Source organism: Equus quagga, chromosome 15, assembly GCF_021613505.1.
Source record: "Equus quagga isolate Etosha38 chromosome 15, UCLA_HA_Equagga_1.0, whole genome shotgun sequence".
Classification (NCBI taxonomy): Eukaryota; Metazoa; Chordata; class Mammalia; order Perissodactyla; family Equidae; genus Equus; species Equus quagga.
Genome location: NC_060281.1, coordinates 69,674,116 through 69,690,537, shown reverse-complemented (window position 1 = coordinate 69,690,537; position 16,422 = coordinate 69,674,116). Strand labels below are relative to the sequence as shown.

At 45.0% G+C, this 16,422-nt stretch overlaps 2 protein-coding genes across 4 annotated transcripts in view; one reads left to right on the top strand and one right to left on the bottom strand.

Annotated features, from left to right (window-relative positions):
• Nucleotides 1-10,477, bottom strand: part of CCDC92 (coiled-coil domain containing 92) — a 31,130-nt gene extending 20,653 nt beyond the window's left edge. Inside the window, exon 1 of one of the 3 annotated variants that reach the window (XM_046640395.1) lies at nucleotides 10,361-10,477. The gene's annotated coding sequence lies outside the window, so the exon portion shown is untranslated. Of the gene's footprint in view, nucleotides 1-9,419; nucleotides 9,798-10,016; nucleotides 10,146-10,360 lie in introns of those variants that run through there. The other 2 variants (XM_046640393.1, XM_046640394.1) reach the window with 2 other exon arrangements.
• The window catches only part of LOC124226734 (putative HTLV-1-related endogenous sequence), a 41,963-nt gene continuing 35,561 nt past the window's right edge, over nucleotides 10,021-16,422 (top strand). The window contains exons 1-2 of the mRNA XM_046640396.1: nucleotides 10,021-10,312; nucleotides 11,460-11,596. Coding sequence (XP_046496352.1) covers nucleotides 10,103-10,312; nucleotides 11,460-11,596 — 347 coding nt within the window. The 5' untranslated portion in view covers nucleotides 10,021-10,102. The remainder of the gene's footprint in view (nucleotides 10,313-11,459; nucleotides 11,597-16,422) is intronic.

Below are 16,422 nucleotides of genomic sequence, written 5' to 3'. Positions count from 1 at the left end.
TCTGCCCTTGTCTTTTCCCAGATTTTAAGTTTTTAGTTTCTCAGGTCTATTTTTTATTTCTTTCTTTATTTTTGGTGCTGACTAGTAGGACTCCAGTGCTTACTCTTGAGGATGCTGCTTGTGAAAAAAATCTCTCAGAAAAAGAGAAAATGTTTCCTTGCTCCTAAGGCTGCAGAAAAGCAGACACCATTCTGGGCTAAGAAGCTGATTCTGTTAAAACAAAGCTTACTCTGCTATTCTCTGTGGAAATGTGTACGTCTGTTCTGTGGACTTGAAAGACTGTTGCTGATTTCTTTAAAATGTAACTTTTAATTTCTAAAAGTTTGCCTTTCTAATTGTTGCCTTACTTGATAATTTAAATTGTATCACAATTTCAATGACACCTCTTTCTGAAGATATAAAAACTTCTAAGATTTTCTGGTTAGTTAGAGGAGAGACTTGAGATTTCTCTCTTCATACAGAAGATTGAAAGAAATGTAGACACTAACAAATTCTTTATTCAGATGGGGTTTGTGCTGCCCATTTAAACCAACAATCGGTGCTGTGCCTCAGATGGCTAAACAGAACTGCAGCTGAGAGAGGAAGGTGGCGACCCCTCACTGAGGCCGCTCTCACCTGGTGGAGAGGTGGAAGTAACGCCCCTTCAGGCGTTGGTGAGGAACTATCCTGCTTTTGCAACCTGACTCTAACCTGCTTAGAACACCATCTACATAAGCTTTTTTTTTTGCTCAGAGAATCCACAGTCATTGTTTTGTGGCTGAGGCAAAATATAGTTGACTTTTTGGGTCCAAATTAGTGAATGAGTATGTAAATTTTATGATTTGAGACAAGGGTAAGCAGTCAGAATCAAAGGGAGAACGCACACAGGGAGTTCCCTCCTCCTGATGAACTCCATTTGAGAGTCAGGTCATGTTAGAGCAGTGGTTCTCACCACCTGTGCCCCCAAGGAAGTCTTGTGACATTGCGGGTTGTCACAACTGGGGGAGGGGCATTTCTAGCATCTAGCGGGCAGAGGTCAGGGATGCTGCTAAACAGCCTACAATGCTCAGGGCGGCGCCTGCAACAAAGACTCATCTGGCCCCACACGTCACAGCGTGTGGCTGAGGAACTCTGGGTTCGAGTCGCTCTAGCTGAGGCAGGCCCTTTTCCCTTTTGACTGGGGGTGTACTCTGCTCTCCTGGGTTTCCTGGATTGCTAGTGGGTGGACAAGGCTCTCAGGAGGGACAAGTCTCAGCCACGTGCGGCTTCCTTCCTGGAACAGAAGCTACTGACCCCGGAGGGAAAGGCACCCATCAGTGAAAGACTACTAGGGAGCCTCTTTGAGCGGGTTTCTTCCCCATGTTGCAGGTTCCTGGGGAGGCAGGTGTGCAGAAAGGCACTGCTCTGCCTACTTCACTACGTCGGGTCAGAACACATGCATTTCCTGCCTTCTGCTGCTTGGAAGAAAAGGGCTGCATGTAAACTCCAATTTGTCTAAGAATATAATAATTTTCTCCCCAATATTTGACAGAATGAGATTCTATTTTTCCTGTATGAATGCTTAAGTGAACTGAGAAATGGAGAGGGTGAGTGCAAGAGAATTCTGGAACCCCAAGGAGAGATTCTAGTATTATGGCTATAAAAGCTGCCTTTATCTGGAGACATGAAATGGATACATGGAAGCTGACCCAACGCACACTTTCCATGGGGGGGCTCTGATCCAGAACAGTTGGTGAATCTCAAGGAAATGCTGGTTTTTAAAAGGCCTTAATATTTCTTGAATGCAAAGGAATTCCTGTTTTTAAGGAAACTTCTAAATAATTATATAAATCTTACGAGAATTTTAAAGGCTCCCAAGAAATTTATGAAATCATGCCAAAACTCTTAACATTTTACATGTACTGACACTTTAAGAAAAGCTTTCCAGGCTGGGGGAAATGAAAATACAGGCTCCACGGTCACCAGGAAACCCTGTTTATAAAAAGAGCCATAATTTAAACTTTGTGATTTGCACAAATATATTAGCGAGGTTAAGGAAATGAGTGTTGAGCTGGTAAATCTTAAAATGGTTTTCTTCTTGGAAAAGGTCTCTTCCAAAGTAAAAACAATTACTCAGGTTATAAAATACCAGTTTAAAATAAAATTTAAAGATACAGGTATCAATTGAAATGCTGTTTATCTTTTTAAAAAAGTTTCTGTATTAAGAACAAGAATGAAGGTATTCCAGTACAACATGGAAGACTGCATAAATTAACTCAGTGCTCTGGAGACAAATCCTTTGTCCGCTGTGTCGTGAACTCGGGGCGTAGGGGAGGTCCCACTTCCCTCCGTGGGGCGTATAAATTATCACAGGTCACTCCAACAAAGAAAGCACCCCTTTCTGAGTGCCTATGGGCCAGGCACTACGGAGGACGTCTGGACACGCCAAAGAGTAAAACAGATACAAATCCGGTCCGCATGCAGCTTATGTTCTTGATGGGTAGAGGGACAGACAGCGCTACACATAGTAATTCATAAAAAAGACAGGATTTTTGCACCAGGGCTAAATTAAATTGAACTTCCTAAACTCCTTATACTAGCCTTACCGATCAGATCAATGATCAAGACATCAATACTTAAGAGTAGGTAAGCCTAAACATGAGCATACAACTCAAGTGAGCTATGACTTGAGAAACTAGGTTCTTTATAATTTCCTTTTAAAAAATCTCAGAAAATATTGCATATTATTTTAACCTATAAAATTACTCTGCTTCTCTTAACTGGGGAATCTTTTAAGATGCCAAATTTCTCCAACAAATAACAAGTGCATTATTTTTTAATGTAAATTATATATATTTTCTAAAGTCTATAATTCTCTTCAGACTAGTAGAGTACAGAGATAACTAGTTAATAATCTAATATTTACCTAAAGACTTATAAAGAAATTAAAACACAAATAGAAAAAACCATATCTTGTCACCTCACATCCCCGTGGGTCATCTGCTGGGTATTTTTGCACACTTGTTCTTAAAGTTCAAATTAAGATGGTAAAATCATTCAGTATATTATAGACATCGATATATTTGGTAACATTTAAAAACCACAATTTTAAGACTCTAAATAATATACCGTCATTTAAAATACTGTTTGGAATGATGACGTGTGTATATGCATGTGTGTATCAAGGTGTATCAAAGCAAATCAATAAAATCCTGTGTACAATCGAGGGGAAAAGACTCATAGCCCACGGAAGAGACAACTAGTCTCTGGTATGCAGGCTGCTCCCCGCAAAGCCCCTCTGCTTGCTGGCCCTTGCCTCGGACAGTGTGTCCAGAAGACGCAGTGCCCTCACTGGGAGCTGCGATTCTGCTTTTCTTTCCCGCTCCTTTTTTTCTGACTCTCATTCTGACTACGGACAACTGTGAAAATAGTGAGGGCTGCTCGTTTGCGGAGGAGCTCACGTTTCTAACGGTCTCATCTTTCTTTAAGTTCGGGCTACTTTAGAAATATTCTTCCTTTGGTGAATAACACGGTCAAGGTCATCTATGGCCAGTCCTCCTTTTTAGACTGACCAGTCCCTTCTGGCTGCTCTTCCCCATGCTGTCCTTGCCCCAGCTCAGGCCCCCCATGGTACAAGACAGTCCTTGGAACCAGACCATCTCCGGCATTCCCTTGGCAGCCCCCTGGGAGCTCCAGAGGATTTCATTTCCTCATCTTGCTCCTGTGCCCCACAGCCTGGCGCACACACACGGAGACGGCGCTGGGATCATCTGACACGAGCGGTGTGCTCCACATTTCCCAGTGCAGCTCAACAGTGTTGTATGAGCTGTGCTACTTGTCAGGCTCATGCGGTGGGGGTGGGCCTTGAAGATAAAGGGAGGGGCTTAGGTATCCTTTTACAGGGGCGGTATTTGTAAATATATTCAAATTAGTTTCATTCAAACGAGGAAAATGCTTGTCATGTGAATGTTTTAGTAATTTCACTGGATGTAGAAGATACTCACATACAAAGGCTGACACAGCGACCGTAAAAAAGACTTTTGAAATATTTTATTTCTGGATTTGGCACATTAAGTGTGTCTATTTATAACAGGAGTCCACGATTTACAGGTCAGATCGTAAATGAAGCTCTAAGGCCCTACACATTCGTCAACGCCTTCACTGTATCATCCAGAGTCAGAAGAAGTGATGGAATGGTGAAAAATAACCTGGCAGGATTTTGCAGAAACTGGACTGAAGTGGCCAGAAGCCCAACCTACAGATTATGAACACAAGAGTTTTAACAAAAACCTGGGATCTTCACCTAAAAAAACGGAGGTGGCTTATGAGACTTCTGGTTACTCCTCTAACAGCAGGACGTCAGTGTGCTAGACGAAGCTGTGTTCTGTCACCGGGAAGCATGGATAAAGGGTGTCAATGCAGTTCCACCTCAGGTGCAGGAAGCCTGGGGGACTAGGTTCACGTTAAGGTTCAGCAGTCCACAATGTCACTTGACCCTCCCTGCAGGGGCTCCACAGTTCTGCGGGCTGCTCATGCTAACGTGCTAGGACTCACAGCAACTCTGGGAGGAAGACGCTGGCCTCAGCTGCGTAACGACTTCACCCACTTTTCCTGTAAGGCCCGGGGATGGATAATCTGCCTCCCACTTGAGTCTCAGACTCGTGATGCTAACCTGCACATGAAGGTCCTGGTGGCAGCCTGCGCCTACCTGGAAAGGCAGCCTACCTAACCACAGCCTGCTGGTGGGCAGAACTCAACGCCGCTTTCTAGAAATAGCCAACGATCGTCCAAAACTGCTCTGAATTCCATCCTACAACTGGGGGTGAGACATGAGAACACCGCCAGACAGACAGCACTCAAACTGCCTCCAAGAGGGTCTCACCTCTGGCCTCATTTGTTCCAACTTGGATTTTTATTTTGTCTTTCCCTAAAAAAACCTGCCTTTGCCCTCAAACAATAAGGTTTGGCTTTGCTCATCTCTGAACCTACACCCACAGCCTTACCATCCTGACAAACCCCTTTCTGCCAAAAACTGCCTCCATCACTTTCCCGAAGGAAACTAATCCCTCACTTGAAGCCCATCACATGGTGGGTTTCAGAGGCCGAGGAGGACTAGTAACTTTTCTCGCTGTCAAAAAGACTGCATTCCCCTCCCCCTGGCCAGGGCGCTTGGGCATGTCAGCGAGCAAGCACGTCAACGGCTGAAAGCCGCATTCTGTTCCACCAGAGCTTTCTGGCCTGGTCACCCAAAGACAAAGATGATTCTCTATCGAAGACAAAGACTGACCCTTCCTTGAAGAGGATAGGGCATACCTAATAACCTCTGCTATATTCTCATCCATGGGAACATAAAATAAAAACCAAAACAACAAACTTTCCTTCATCTTTCTTATCAACGTGCAAGACTTAATTAAATATTTCTAAAATCTAGATCTGCTCCCACATGCCACAAGCCACTGAGGGAGAAATAACGCCAGTGCCTTTCACCTGGGTTGACATGTGTGCTAGGTGGAGAGAGAGGGGTTAAAAAGCCTCCTTCAGCGCCCTCCGGGTATGGCACGGGCTTAACCTCCTGCACTCAGTCAGCATGAGAACATCAGATGAGAAACCAGAGAAAAAGAGAGCGATCCCTGGATGATTATTTCACAACAGTGATGGGACTGTATCTTGGGGAACCAGTGTTTTCACGAATACTCCACGTTACACCAAAGATGGCCCTTTCAGAGTACAATGCCACGCATTTCTAGGTGCAATGTGCAACTTTAAGAAAAACAGGACTGTAATAATACTGGGAATTATAATTTATATTTAGCAGCAATGTTACACAAGAAAGTGGGCTTAAAAGGAAGACTCATAAGCCCTCTTACCTGTATAGTAAACAACAAGGGCACAGGGTGCACTTAGAAATAGGTTGCGAAGGAAACTTGAAGAGCAAAGATAATGGATTTCATGCAGATCTAAATTTAATACCTTAAGTGTTGCCAAGGAGGCAAGAGAAAAATTGTAGCAGCAGAGTATTCAACACCTCAAATTCCATTTATTAAAAATGTTCTTGTCTTTCCCTTCCCTTACTGTAAGCTTTAAGCGTCTCAGGCTTCTCTTTTGTGTGGCGCCAACCAACGGAATGTCACTGCCCAGTGCTGAGAATGTAGCCAAGTAGAAAGAACCTCAGAAGAAAGGAGAAAACTTCCTCCCTTTTCCATTACAGCTAGAGAAGAGCAGACACTTCCTGCTTCACAAAGTTATTCCTGACAACGTGGTAAACTGGGAATAATCATGAAATGATCGATCTAAGTCTGCTCTCCAGTATGGAGACTTACAGCAAAATACAAACTCCAGTTTTCTGATGAACAAAGAAGCCTTTTAAGACATCTGTGTGATGCCTTCAGAAGATTGTGGCGAGGAGCCGTAAAATGTACCCTCTAACCTCTCGAAAAGCTGCTTTTGAACTGGCTGTTCTACTTGGTAATTTGTTGTCCTGGTCATAATATTTAAAGTAGAACCTGTGATTTTTTTTTTTATGAAGGGATAAATGTAAAATTTTCTTGCTGCGTTTTTTGGTCGGCCAGAAGAACTTGATATTCTTCTCTCTTTCCTTCATATATCAAGTATACATAAATGATGTATTGCTTACTCAAAGTTGGAGAGACTTTGCCCTATTTAAACTATCACATCCAAATCCTGCTGGCAGATAGGCACAAAAGCATGAGACAAACTCATCTGCTACAGAGCAAAAGAGAGGAACTATTTTTAAAAGTATTTTAAAAAAATCAAGTGCATGTATACGTTAATTCAGAATTGTTTTTTTCCTCTAACTTCTTCCCAAATCGGAGAAGTCAGACACTTTTAACTCGGCTGGCCTCGTTACCAACGTGCTCCCCTTCGCTCCCGTGTAGAGCACATTTATTGGGCACTCTGGTGTCAGAAGAAACTGTGCTCAGCTCCTTGGCCACAGAGAGTCCTAACCCTGCTGGCTCACTCAACACATGTATTGTGATTGGCGCTCAGTAGCCTAATCTTGTTATATCAGATAGATCATCATTCCTATTGTTGATAAATTATCATTCCCAGGATTGGCTTAGCACAAATAGGACATATCTTTTTCTTCTTCAAACACAGAGCTTCAATTCACCTAATCTTCTCAGTATATTGTAATTCTGCTTCTCCTCAGCTTTATCTGCCAACGTGTATTTAATAACAATGCAGATATACTGAAAAAAAGTCCAGTGCAACTTACTGTAGGTGGATATGACTGGACCTTCTGCTGTGAAATTTGAGTCATGTTTGAGCAATGAAATAAACAAAAACTAAAATGCAGAGCAGGCCCCAGAACCAATCCTTAATCAGTATCTTTTAAAAAATTATTTCAGCTAAGGAAAAAATCTATTCACCTTCACAACCTGCTGACTCTCAAAAGAATGACTGACGACATTTCATTTTTAAAAAGAGTTAAAAAAAAAAGACTCCTCTACTTGCCTTCATAGAAAGATGTAATTTTCCTCTTGATGAAATGTTTATTATAGAAAATAAAAGCCAAAGGAAGAAATATAAATCAGGTATAATTAAAAAGGATCTTTTTCAACAAAACATTGAATGTAAGAGTGCTTTACGACCTCGCAAACCCCACACCCACGCGAAGGAGGATCAGAGTCATCTCCGATACCAGGCTGGCCTCGACCCTGGAAAAATCTTCTGAGGGTCAAGTAGGTGTCTGGGGATGTCCTTATGCCCCCAACTGCAGCAGCCAGTGTAAGAAATCAAAAAGAACCATAATGCCCTCCAATCCTGCTGCCACTGGAACCCCGAGACGCCTCGAGGCCTCTGCCACCGTCCCCCGCCCCGGGGTGATACCTCCTAGTAGCCATTCCTGCCCAGGGGGGAGCCAGCTTCTCCAGAAACTCCGAAAGAAACAGCAGCCCCCTCTTCCCACTGCTGGAAGTTCAAGTCATAAACCACTTGTGCTCCTATGTCGAAGTGGAACCTGTCTTCCTATAAGTACTAATTGTCCTCTTCTGTACTCGGGAATTACTCTGAATACATAAAATCCCTTTGCTGCGTGACACACTTTAAATATCTGAAGACAATTAGGACACATTCACTTCCTGCCCAAACCTTTCTGCAGGTTAAGGATCAAGGCTGGAGACATGAAAATTGGTGTCATTAAGCTAGCACCGACTTAACTAGTCTGGACCATCAACCCAACTCAAACATTCATTGCACTCTTAGTGTGTGAAGCATATAAACGAACCTAGTTGCTGCCCTTTAAGGATATTTAATTCAGTAGATAGAATTAATCTTGGTTAATAAACATGTGTGCCTACTATGTATCAGGAACTTCCTACGGCTGACCTTATTCCAGATAAAAGAAAAAAGGCCCATGTCTTTTCTTGCCAGAAATATGAAAAAATGTTTTATAATATAAAATAAGCATTTCTTAAAAGCATCGACACTGTTATTAACATCAGTATTGTTGGAAATGCACTCTACCAATTAAGTAATGATAACGTTAAAAGGAATTTATCCAATGACTGTCAGATCAAAGAGTTAAGAACCCAAATAAATGATCTTCGATTGTAAGTCAAAGGATTCACTTGTTTCTCAAAAGAATTAACAATAAAAATATCTAATTTCCAAGAAAGCTGTTTGTTAGATTGATGTATTTACATGTGCTACAGTAAAAATCTGACACAAATAATTGTTCTGTACTTTACATTTTAAATATACGTAAACTAATTTACTAACTATAGCACGATGCAGAGAAATAATAAAAGCTATTTTAAGGTTTTTCAGCAGTGTGTATGTAAACACATGTATATATACGTATCACAAGCCTTAAAACCTTCCAAAAATATTTCACATAAGATGAACATTTAGCCAAAAAAAATACATAAATTCAAAACACCTTTGGAGGTAAAAGTCATTTTAAATGTTGGCATCTTCTTTCTTACAATTCAATGGCAAGAAAATGCAGGAGAATTCTTGACTGTGCAAAAAAAAATTCACTTAATAAAACAATAACAACGCTCTTTAAATAAATTTCTAACTTAAAAGTCTTAAACATTGACAATTCTGGCTTTAACATTCTTACAGGTAGGTTTCTGGAAATGCGTATTAAAGTATTACAGCCTCGTAGCTTGTATTTTGTTACAAGACCGATTACTGCAACCTAAGTCACAAAGCACGATTATATTTCCTCTTAGGCCACCTCATTTTCATTATTGGAATCATACTGCTAAATATCAAAGCTTGAAATTAAACCATACAGGTCGGCATGAAAACGCAAGTTAGATAAACTAGAGTAACTCACGGTAGCCCACGGCAGGCAGCTCTGCAGCCAGGCCTGGCGCTCTGCTGCATATTTGCATTATGCTCAGTTTCATGAATCACAAGCAAATCGTTATTTAGGGTAAACTAAAGCCCACATCAGAGCTTCAGAGAAGGCTGTAAGGTAGAGTACTTACGTAAAGGGTTACCAGGACAGGAGACAACGCAACTTATCAGGGAGGGTCTCTAATGTTCACAGAGTGATAAAACGCATTTAAAAAGGCGATGTGGATTCAGACGGCCTCCTCCTCACAGCATCCCAGACAAAGCAGGGCCAGGCCCTCGGGCGCTCTTGGTGCACCTGCAATGCGGATCCCTCACCCTACAATCCCACCCCGGGGTTAGCAGCAGCCCCTGGGCTGGCCTCTCCTGCCCCATCCGATTGGTTTCGGTGCGCGGTGCGGCGGGCCCGCAGCCTGGACTGGAGCCCTGGCAGGCGCATCCCCTCCCCATCACCGGCTGGAAAACCCTGCCGGCAGCCGGCGCGGGGGTCGCCGCGCCCCACTTTTTCCCTCCCTCCCATCTCCTCTTTTTTCCCGCAAGGGGACAGCCTTTCCCACCCCCGAGCCCTGGAGATGGGACCGGAGGACCCCTTCCCCCTGCAGCAAGGGCTTTTAGAATAACCTGCCGCCCCGACAAGTGCCCGCGCGGCCCGCCGGCGCCCGCACAGCCTCCCCGCAGGCACCGCCAGGTGAGCGGGGCTGGACTCGGTCACACCTCGGGCCCCGCCTCACCTGCGGGCGCGGCCGTCGCGGTCCTTCAGGCGGCTCCCCCCCTCGGCGCGGTCCTCCAGGCGGGCGGCAGCGGGGGCCGGCGGCCCATGGGCGGGGCGGGGCGGCGGGCGGGGCTGGCTCCCGGCTCCGGCCCTGCCCCGGCCGGGCCGCCGAGGGAGGTCAGTGGGCGCCGCCCGCCGAGCGCATCCCGCCGGCTCCCACCCGAGCGCTCGCCGCGGTGCACGCTGGGAGCGGGGGCCGGAGCGGCGAGGCCTGGCCGCGCTGACCGGGCGGGCGGCCGAGGCGCCGGCGCGGCGGTGGGTCTGTGTCTGCGGGCCGGGCGGGGGAGGCCGCTTGTTACTCACTTCGCAGGGCGGGGGCGACGCCCCCTCCCGCGGCTGCGGCTGGCAGGCAGCGCACCCGGGGGAAGGGAGGGTCCGCCGGCGGACGCAGGCGCACAGCTCAGGTGCGGCCGCACTGCGGTTGCCCGGGGTAACGCGGGCCGGGGCGGGGCGGGGCGGGAGAAGCGAGGCGGGCGAGCGGGAGCGCGCGCGCGGCGGCCGTGGGGGCGGGGAAGGGGGGGGACCCGGGAGCAGCCTGGGGTGGCGGCGAGGGCGCGCGCGGGCGGCCGGCAGGACGGGGGCAGAGGCGGGGGGAAGGGGCGCGGGCCGGGCGGCGCGCATGCGTGCGGGCCCCGCTCCCCCGGGGCTCGCCGGCCTCGTGCGTGCGCACGCGCGCTGTCCCCCGGAGGCGTCTGGGTGTGCGGAGCGCGCGCGCGCGGCTCGGAGGCGCACCTGTGAGGTGTCCCCGGAGGAGAGGGAGGGTGGGTGCGCGGAGCCCGCGGCCTGGGGCGCTTCAGCCCCTCACTTGGAGTGAGTTCTCGGGCGGCCGAGCTGCAGTCTCTTTATTTCTTTTCTGGGTCCAGGCGGGGGCGAGGGGGAAGGGGAACGGGCTCAGGGTTGGAAGGAGGATGAGTGGGTTAAAGAAAAGAAAAACAACCCATCACTTAGCACGGGCCTGGAGCCCGGGCCGGCCCCCGGGCATCGCTGGGAAAGGTCAGAGCAGCTCCGCGCAGCCGGCGGCCTGGCGGCCACGGGGCAGGCCCGCGGAGGGCAGCCGGGGCTCGGGGCTCGGGCCTCGGCCGGCCGGCCGGCGTGGGCCCGCAGTGCCGGGGAGCGGGCAGCGGGGGTCACAGATGGCGGCCGGGCGCGCGGCGAAGGATGGGCAGCGGCGGGGGCGAGGCCGGGCGGAGGCCCCGCGGGAGCCGGACTCCCGAGCCGGGCTCCATTGTTGTCGGAGCCGAGGGAAGGGGGAGCAAAACAGCTTTAGAAACCCGTGCAGCCGCGCCTTGGAGCCTTTCCAGGCGGGTCCCCGGAGAGGCGGTAATGGCCGCGCCGTGGGATCCGGGCGCCGGGTGGTGCCGCGGAGAAGCCTGGCTGCATGGGGTGATGTTGTGTTTTTCAGAGCGCCCTGCGTCCCAGCAGCGCCAGGCGAGCATCCTGCTCAGGTGATGAGGAACCCTCCGCGCACCCAGCGCAGAACGCCGCTGCCGCTGGACGCCTCCATTGTTTGACCACAACAAGGGCCGGATTCTCACCCAGGTAAACGGGGCGGCAGCGCGGTCGGGCTCCCTCTCGACTCCCACGTCCGAAGGAATCCTCTCCTCTTTCAGGACTTTCCTGCAGTTTTCTTCCTGTCCCCTGCTTCTGATTAACTCAGTAGACCCACCTCCCAGACGTCTTCCCATCTGGATTGATCTTCCCGCATCTCTCTGCCAAGTCACCTCTCATTTCCCTCAAAACTCGGCTCCTTTGTGAAACCTTCCTGGCCGAACTCTAAGAACTGAATCTCTCTCGGAGGAGCCTGTTCGGTGCTCTTCTAGTTGATAGTTTGTTTATTGATTGTCTTGTTGCAACAAAGGAGACTAGAGATTAAAAAGAAGTTCTAAACTGTGGCTTTTTTTAAAGGAACATTTTGCGATATTCAGTTTATTGTTTTAACAGAATCGAAGTGTTTTTGTTTAGTATATATTTTCTCTTCTCTTTTAGAGGGAGCCCCTACTTCCTTTATAGATGTATGGCTTTTTAGAGCAAAAAGATGACCTTCCTGTTCAACCCAAAGTTAAATTTTTAAAGTTAATTTTAAATTAGTAAAGTAACACATTTTCTTTGTAAAAATTAAAATACCACAGAGATGGCTGAAGTCTGACTGTACCAATCCCTGTCTCCAGAGATAACTATTATATGTTTGGTATGTGTCCTTCTAGATCTTTTGAGATAACTTTTATGTATATGTATACTGGTATTATCTTTGACTTTTAACAAGTAGTAGTGTATTCTCTCTCAGTTGTAGCATATAATGCGTTAACTCATTTTGAAGAACTGTATCATGTTCCATAGTTTGGGTATACAATAGTTTATTCACCCATTTCCCAGATTGATGGCAATTTAAGTTGTAATTTTGTATTTAAAACAGCTTTTTTGGTGGTGGTTCTTTGGTGAAATGAAATTTTAGTGAAGGGAGCACAAATCTATACTAATTACAGACACTAGGCGTTTATGATGGAAGTTCTCTTTGGTTAAGAAATTTACATGTGGGTAATTATGACTCTACTACTCTCAAGTCCTGTGACCTTGGGGAGGACAATCGATCACTCTTAAGTCTCAGTTTTCTTTTCTGTAAATGGTGATAATCCCTGCTTTATTTACCCCACAGAGTTCAGTGATAGAATGTATGTGAAAGTGCTTTGCACAGGGTAAAGTAGTATATAAATGTTGGTTTTATTAGCGTTTGTAGCTGAAAAGGATTTTTTATTTGCAATATAATTTATATTTTCTTTTTTGACCAGATGTGTGTATTACAAAACACTACAGATAGCCAAATTTGAATGCTTTTTAATTTTTGGTTTTGCTATAATTTTTATCAAGTACTGTTAATACGTTATACTTCTTACAGAATATCTTACGAAGCACGTTTTTCTTAGTGCTTCACATGCCTTAACGAATAAGGCATATAAATTAGTTGACTATGAATAAACTATCAGCAAATTGAACGCTACGTAAAACAAAACTCATTATAATCTTTAAGCAAGACTTACTTCCTAGTGAGGTAAATTTGTATCTGTATTCTCCTGTGGCAGCAGCAGATTCCCGTTAGCTTTTATGTCCTTCAGGTGAAATGGAATCTTACTGAATTCGTAGGCAGTATCGGAAAGAGTCTTAGCAATTTAAATATTGATTGAATGATGTGATGAGTATCCTTTTAAGATGTAAGAGATACAATTAGGAGCTTTGTAAGTATTTTTTATGAGAGAGTATAAAAAGGAGACCAAATTTCAGATTGTGGAGAGAGGCCCAGGAAAGAATTTTTTGCAGAAATTAGATTTGAGCTGCGATCTGAGGGATGAGTAGGCGTTAGTGTGGAGTGAAGTGGGGGGTGATTTTCCAGGCAGGGCAATGGCATGTGGGAAGGCCCTGAAGGGGGAAAAAGCTTTGCCCATTCCGGGAGCTAAAAGAACGACTTGTGGATGGATTCTAGTGGGTGAGGGGAAGTGTGGCTAGGCAGGGGGCCAGATCATGTAGGGTCTTGTAAGGCAGGTTAAAGATGTTTGATTTTATCCTGAGTGAAATGGGAAACCATGGCAAGAGTTGGGTTTTAAGCAGGGAATGACATAATCAGATTTGCATTTTTAAACAACCACTCCAGCTGCTACACGCAGAATGTGGGGGTGATGGGGTGGAGAGTGGAAGTAGGGAGCCGAGGGAGGCCATTTCAGAGGTCTGTCTAGAAGAGTGGTGGTCTTTCTCTTGGAGTTCACATCGAATTCACACTACCAGCTAAGCTAAGGTCAAAATAGATAGTTGGTTACAAAAATAAATCCTCATTTCTCATTTTTAAAAAGTAGGAATAAAAAGGTACTTTTTAATGCAAAAAGTACACATAATTGTTAAAGTAATTGTCCACACTATACTTTAGAGAAAACTATCAGAGTCAAGTTAAAAATTGGGATATTATTTAATGTGGTTTTTATAAGTTTTGCCAAAGCAGTAATACATGAAATAAGAGTGAGATGAGGATCTAAAATGAAAAGAAGGGAAATAATTCTAGATGCTGTTGGCTACAAAATGAGAATAACAGAAAAACTGTTAGACTGGGGAAAAAAAACACGAGGAGGTGACTGGCTACACAATGCATATATAAAATTCATAGTTTTCTGAATACCAAAAATAACTTGGCAGAAACTAAAATGAAAAAAGAAAAAACCAAACAAAAAAACAGGGTCTGATCACAACACAACAAAAAACGTAAACCACGTGAGCACAAGCTTATGAGACAAGTGCAGTCTACACAGAGGAGACAGTAAAATAGCCTGAAAGATGTGGAAGAATTCCTGAAGGGAAAGAGAGGCCATATTCCTGGATGTGGTGGTTAAACATTATAGAGATGTCCATTTTGGGGTGAACTGGACAATAATTATGAGTAATGAGGTAGGCCAAGCCCTGTCTGATATTTAAGCATATCATAGAGCCACATTCATTGAGGCAGTGTCCTGCTGGCTTTAGAGTATCTGTGTAGGTCACTGGAACCTCTTTAGCACCCCCAAAATAGACTACTATGTATGAGAATGTAGTAAATGATAAGTCATCATGAATGCCCCCCAAACTGTAAAGGAAATATGGAAGTAAATATTTAAAATCTGGAAAAAGGAGTTCTGCGCACTGAGGTGGGTAGAGCACAGGCTTGGCAATCAGACATACCTGAACTGGAATTTTTTTTTTTTTTTAAGCTTTTTTTTATTTTTTCCTTTTTCTCCCCAAAGCCCCCCGGTACATAGTTGTGTATTCTTCGTTGTGGGTTCCTCTAGCTGTGGCATGTGGGACGCTGCCTCAGCGTGGTCTGACGAGCAGTGCCATGTCCGCGCCCAGGATTCGAACCGACGAAACACTGGGCCGCCTGCAGCGGAGCGCGCGAACTTAACCACTCGGCCACGGGGCCAGCCCCCTGAACTGGAATTTTTTAAGTGAGGAAAATCATACCTACCATGCAGGTAGGTTTTTTCCAGTTTACAGATGGGGAATCCTAGTACCAAGAGGTTAAGCAGTGTTCCCAGGGTCCAGGCTTCCTGTTAACTTTTGTGAGGCCCAGGGCAACAGTACCAATCAAGGCCCATTAGACTACAGGTCTAAATATTTGAAAATTATGAACAGCTAACAGACTGTTAAATAAAATATGTTTTCTCATCCTACTTGACATGCAGGTGTTGTGAGGGAAAGAAACGCAGGTCCTGGCACCTATGGGGCAGTCAAATCTGTTATTACTTAAAACCAGTGTATTAGATTACATAAAAATATGAAACTTCTTTAAGAAGAAAGGGAAAACAAAACCCTAGGATTAAAAGCCAAACCACAGAGTAGGAAAATATTTGGGATAAACGTAAGTGAAGGGTTAATACTTTGAACATGTAAAGAACTCATACAAATCAATGAGGAAAATAATGAAAATCCACACGTGGTTACTGGATGTGGGTAGACAGTTCACTGGACAGAAATATAATTTGTTAAACGTTGGAAAGATGTAATCTCACTAATAATCAAATACTTTGTAATTACTTCTACAGAAAAGTAACATTCTGTTCCCAGTGGTAACAAAACTAGAAAACAGAATAAAGCATAAATGTACAGAAACTTTATGAAAAAAAGTAAAAACCTTTACCTAAAGAATTTAGAAGCTAACCTAAATAAATGGCCAGACATTACATGTTTCTGGCGGGGAAGGCTTTGTTGTAAAGAAATTACAAATTAAACTGTAATTTCAGTGTAATTCCAATTGAAATCCCAGTGGGAATTATTTTTGGACACTTGAAAAATTGCTTCTAAAATTCATCCAGAGGAATAAATTGTGCTAGAATGACCAAGAAATTTTTCAAATGCACAAATAGTGATGGAGGGGCAGGCTTCATGGCCAGGTGGTTAAATTCACACGCATCGCTTCAGCTGCCCGGGGTTGCGCCGGTTTGAATCCTGGGTGCGGACATGGCACCACTGGTCAGGCCATGCTGAGGCGGCATCCCACATAGCACAACCAGAGGTACTCACAACTAGAATATACAACTATGTCCTGGGGGGCTTTGGGGAGAAGAAGAAAAAGAAGAAGAAGAAAAGATTGGCAACAGATGTTATCTCAGGAGCCAATCTTAAAAAAAAAAAAAATAGTGATGGAGGATTTGCCATACCAGATAGCAAAACATAACCGTAAGGCCACAGTAACATAAAAGATGAGCACAGGAATAGACAGATTGGTGCATGGAACAAAGTAGGATCCAGTAACAGACCTATTTATTTATAGGAATTTAGTGCAAAATAAAGTTGATATTTTGAAACAGTTGGAAAATGATCACTATATTGTATTGGGATAAATGGCGTTTTAT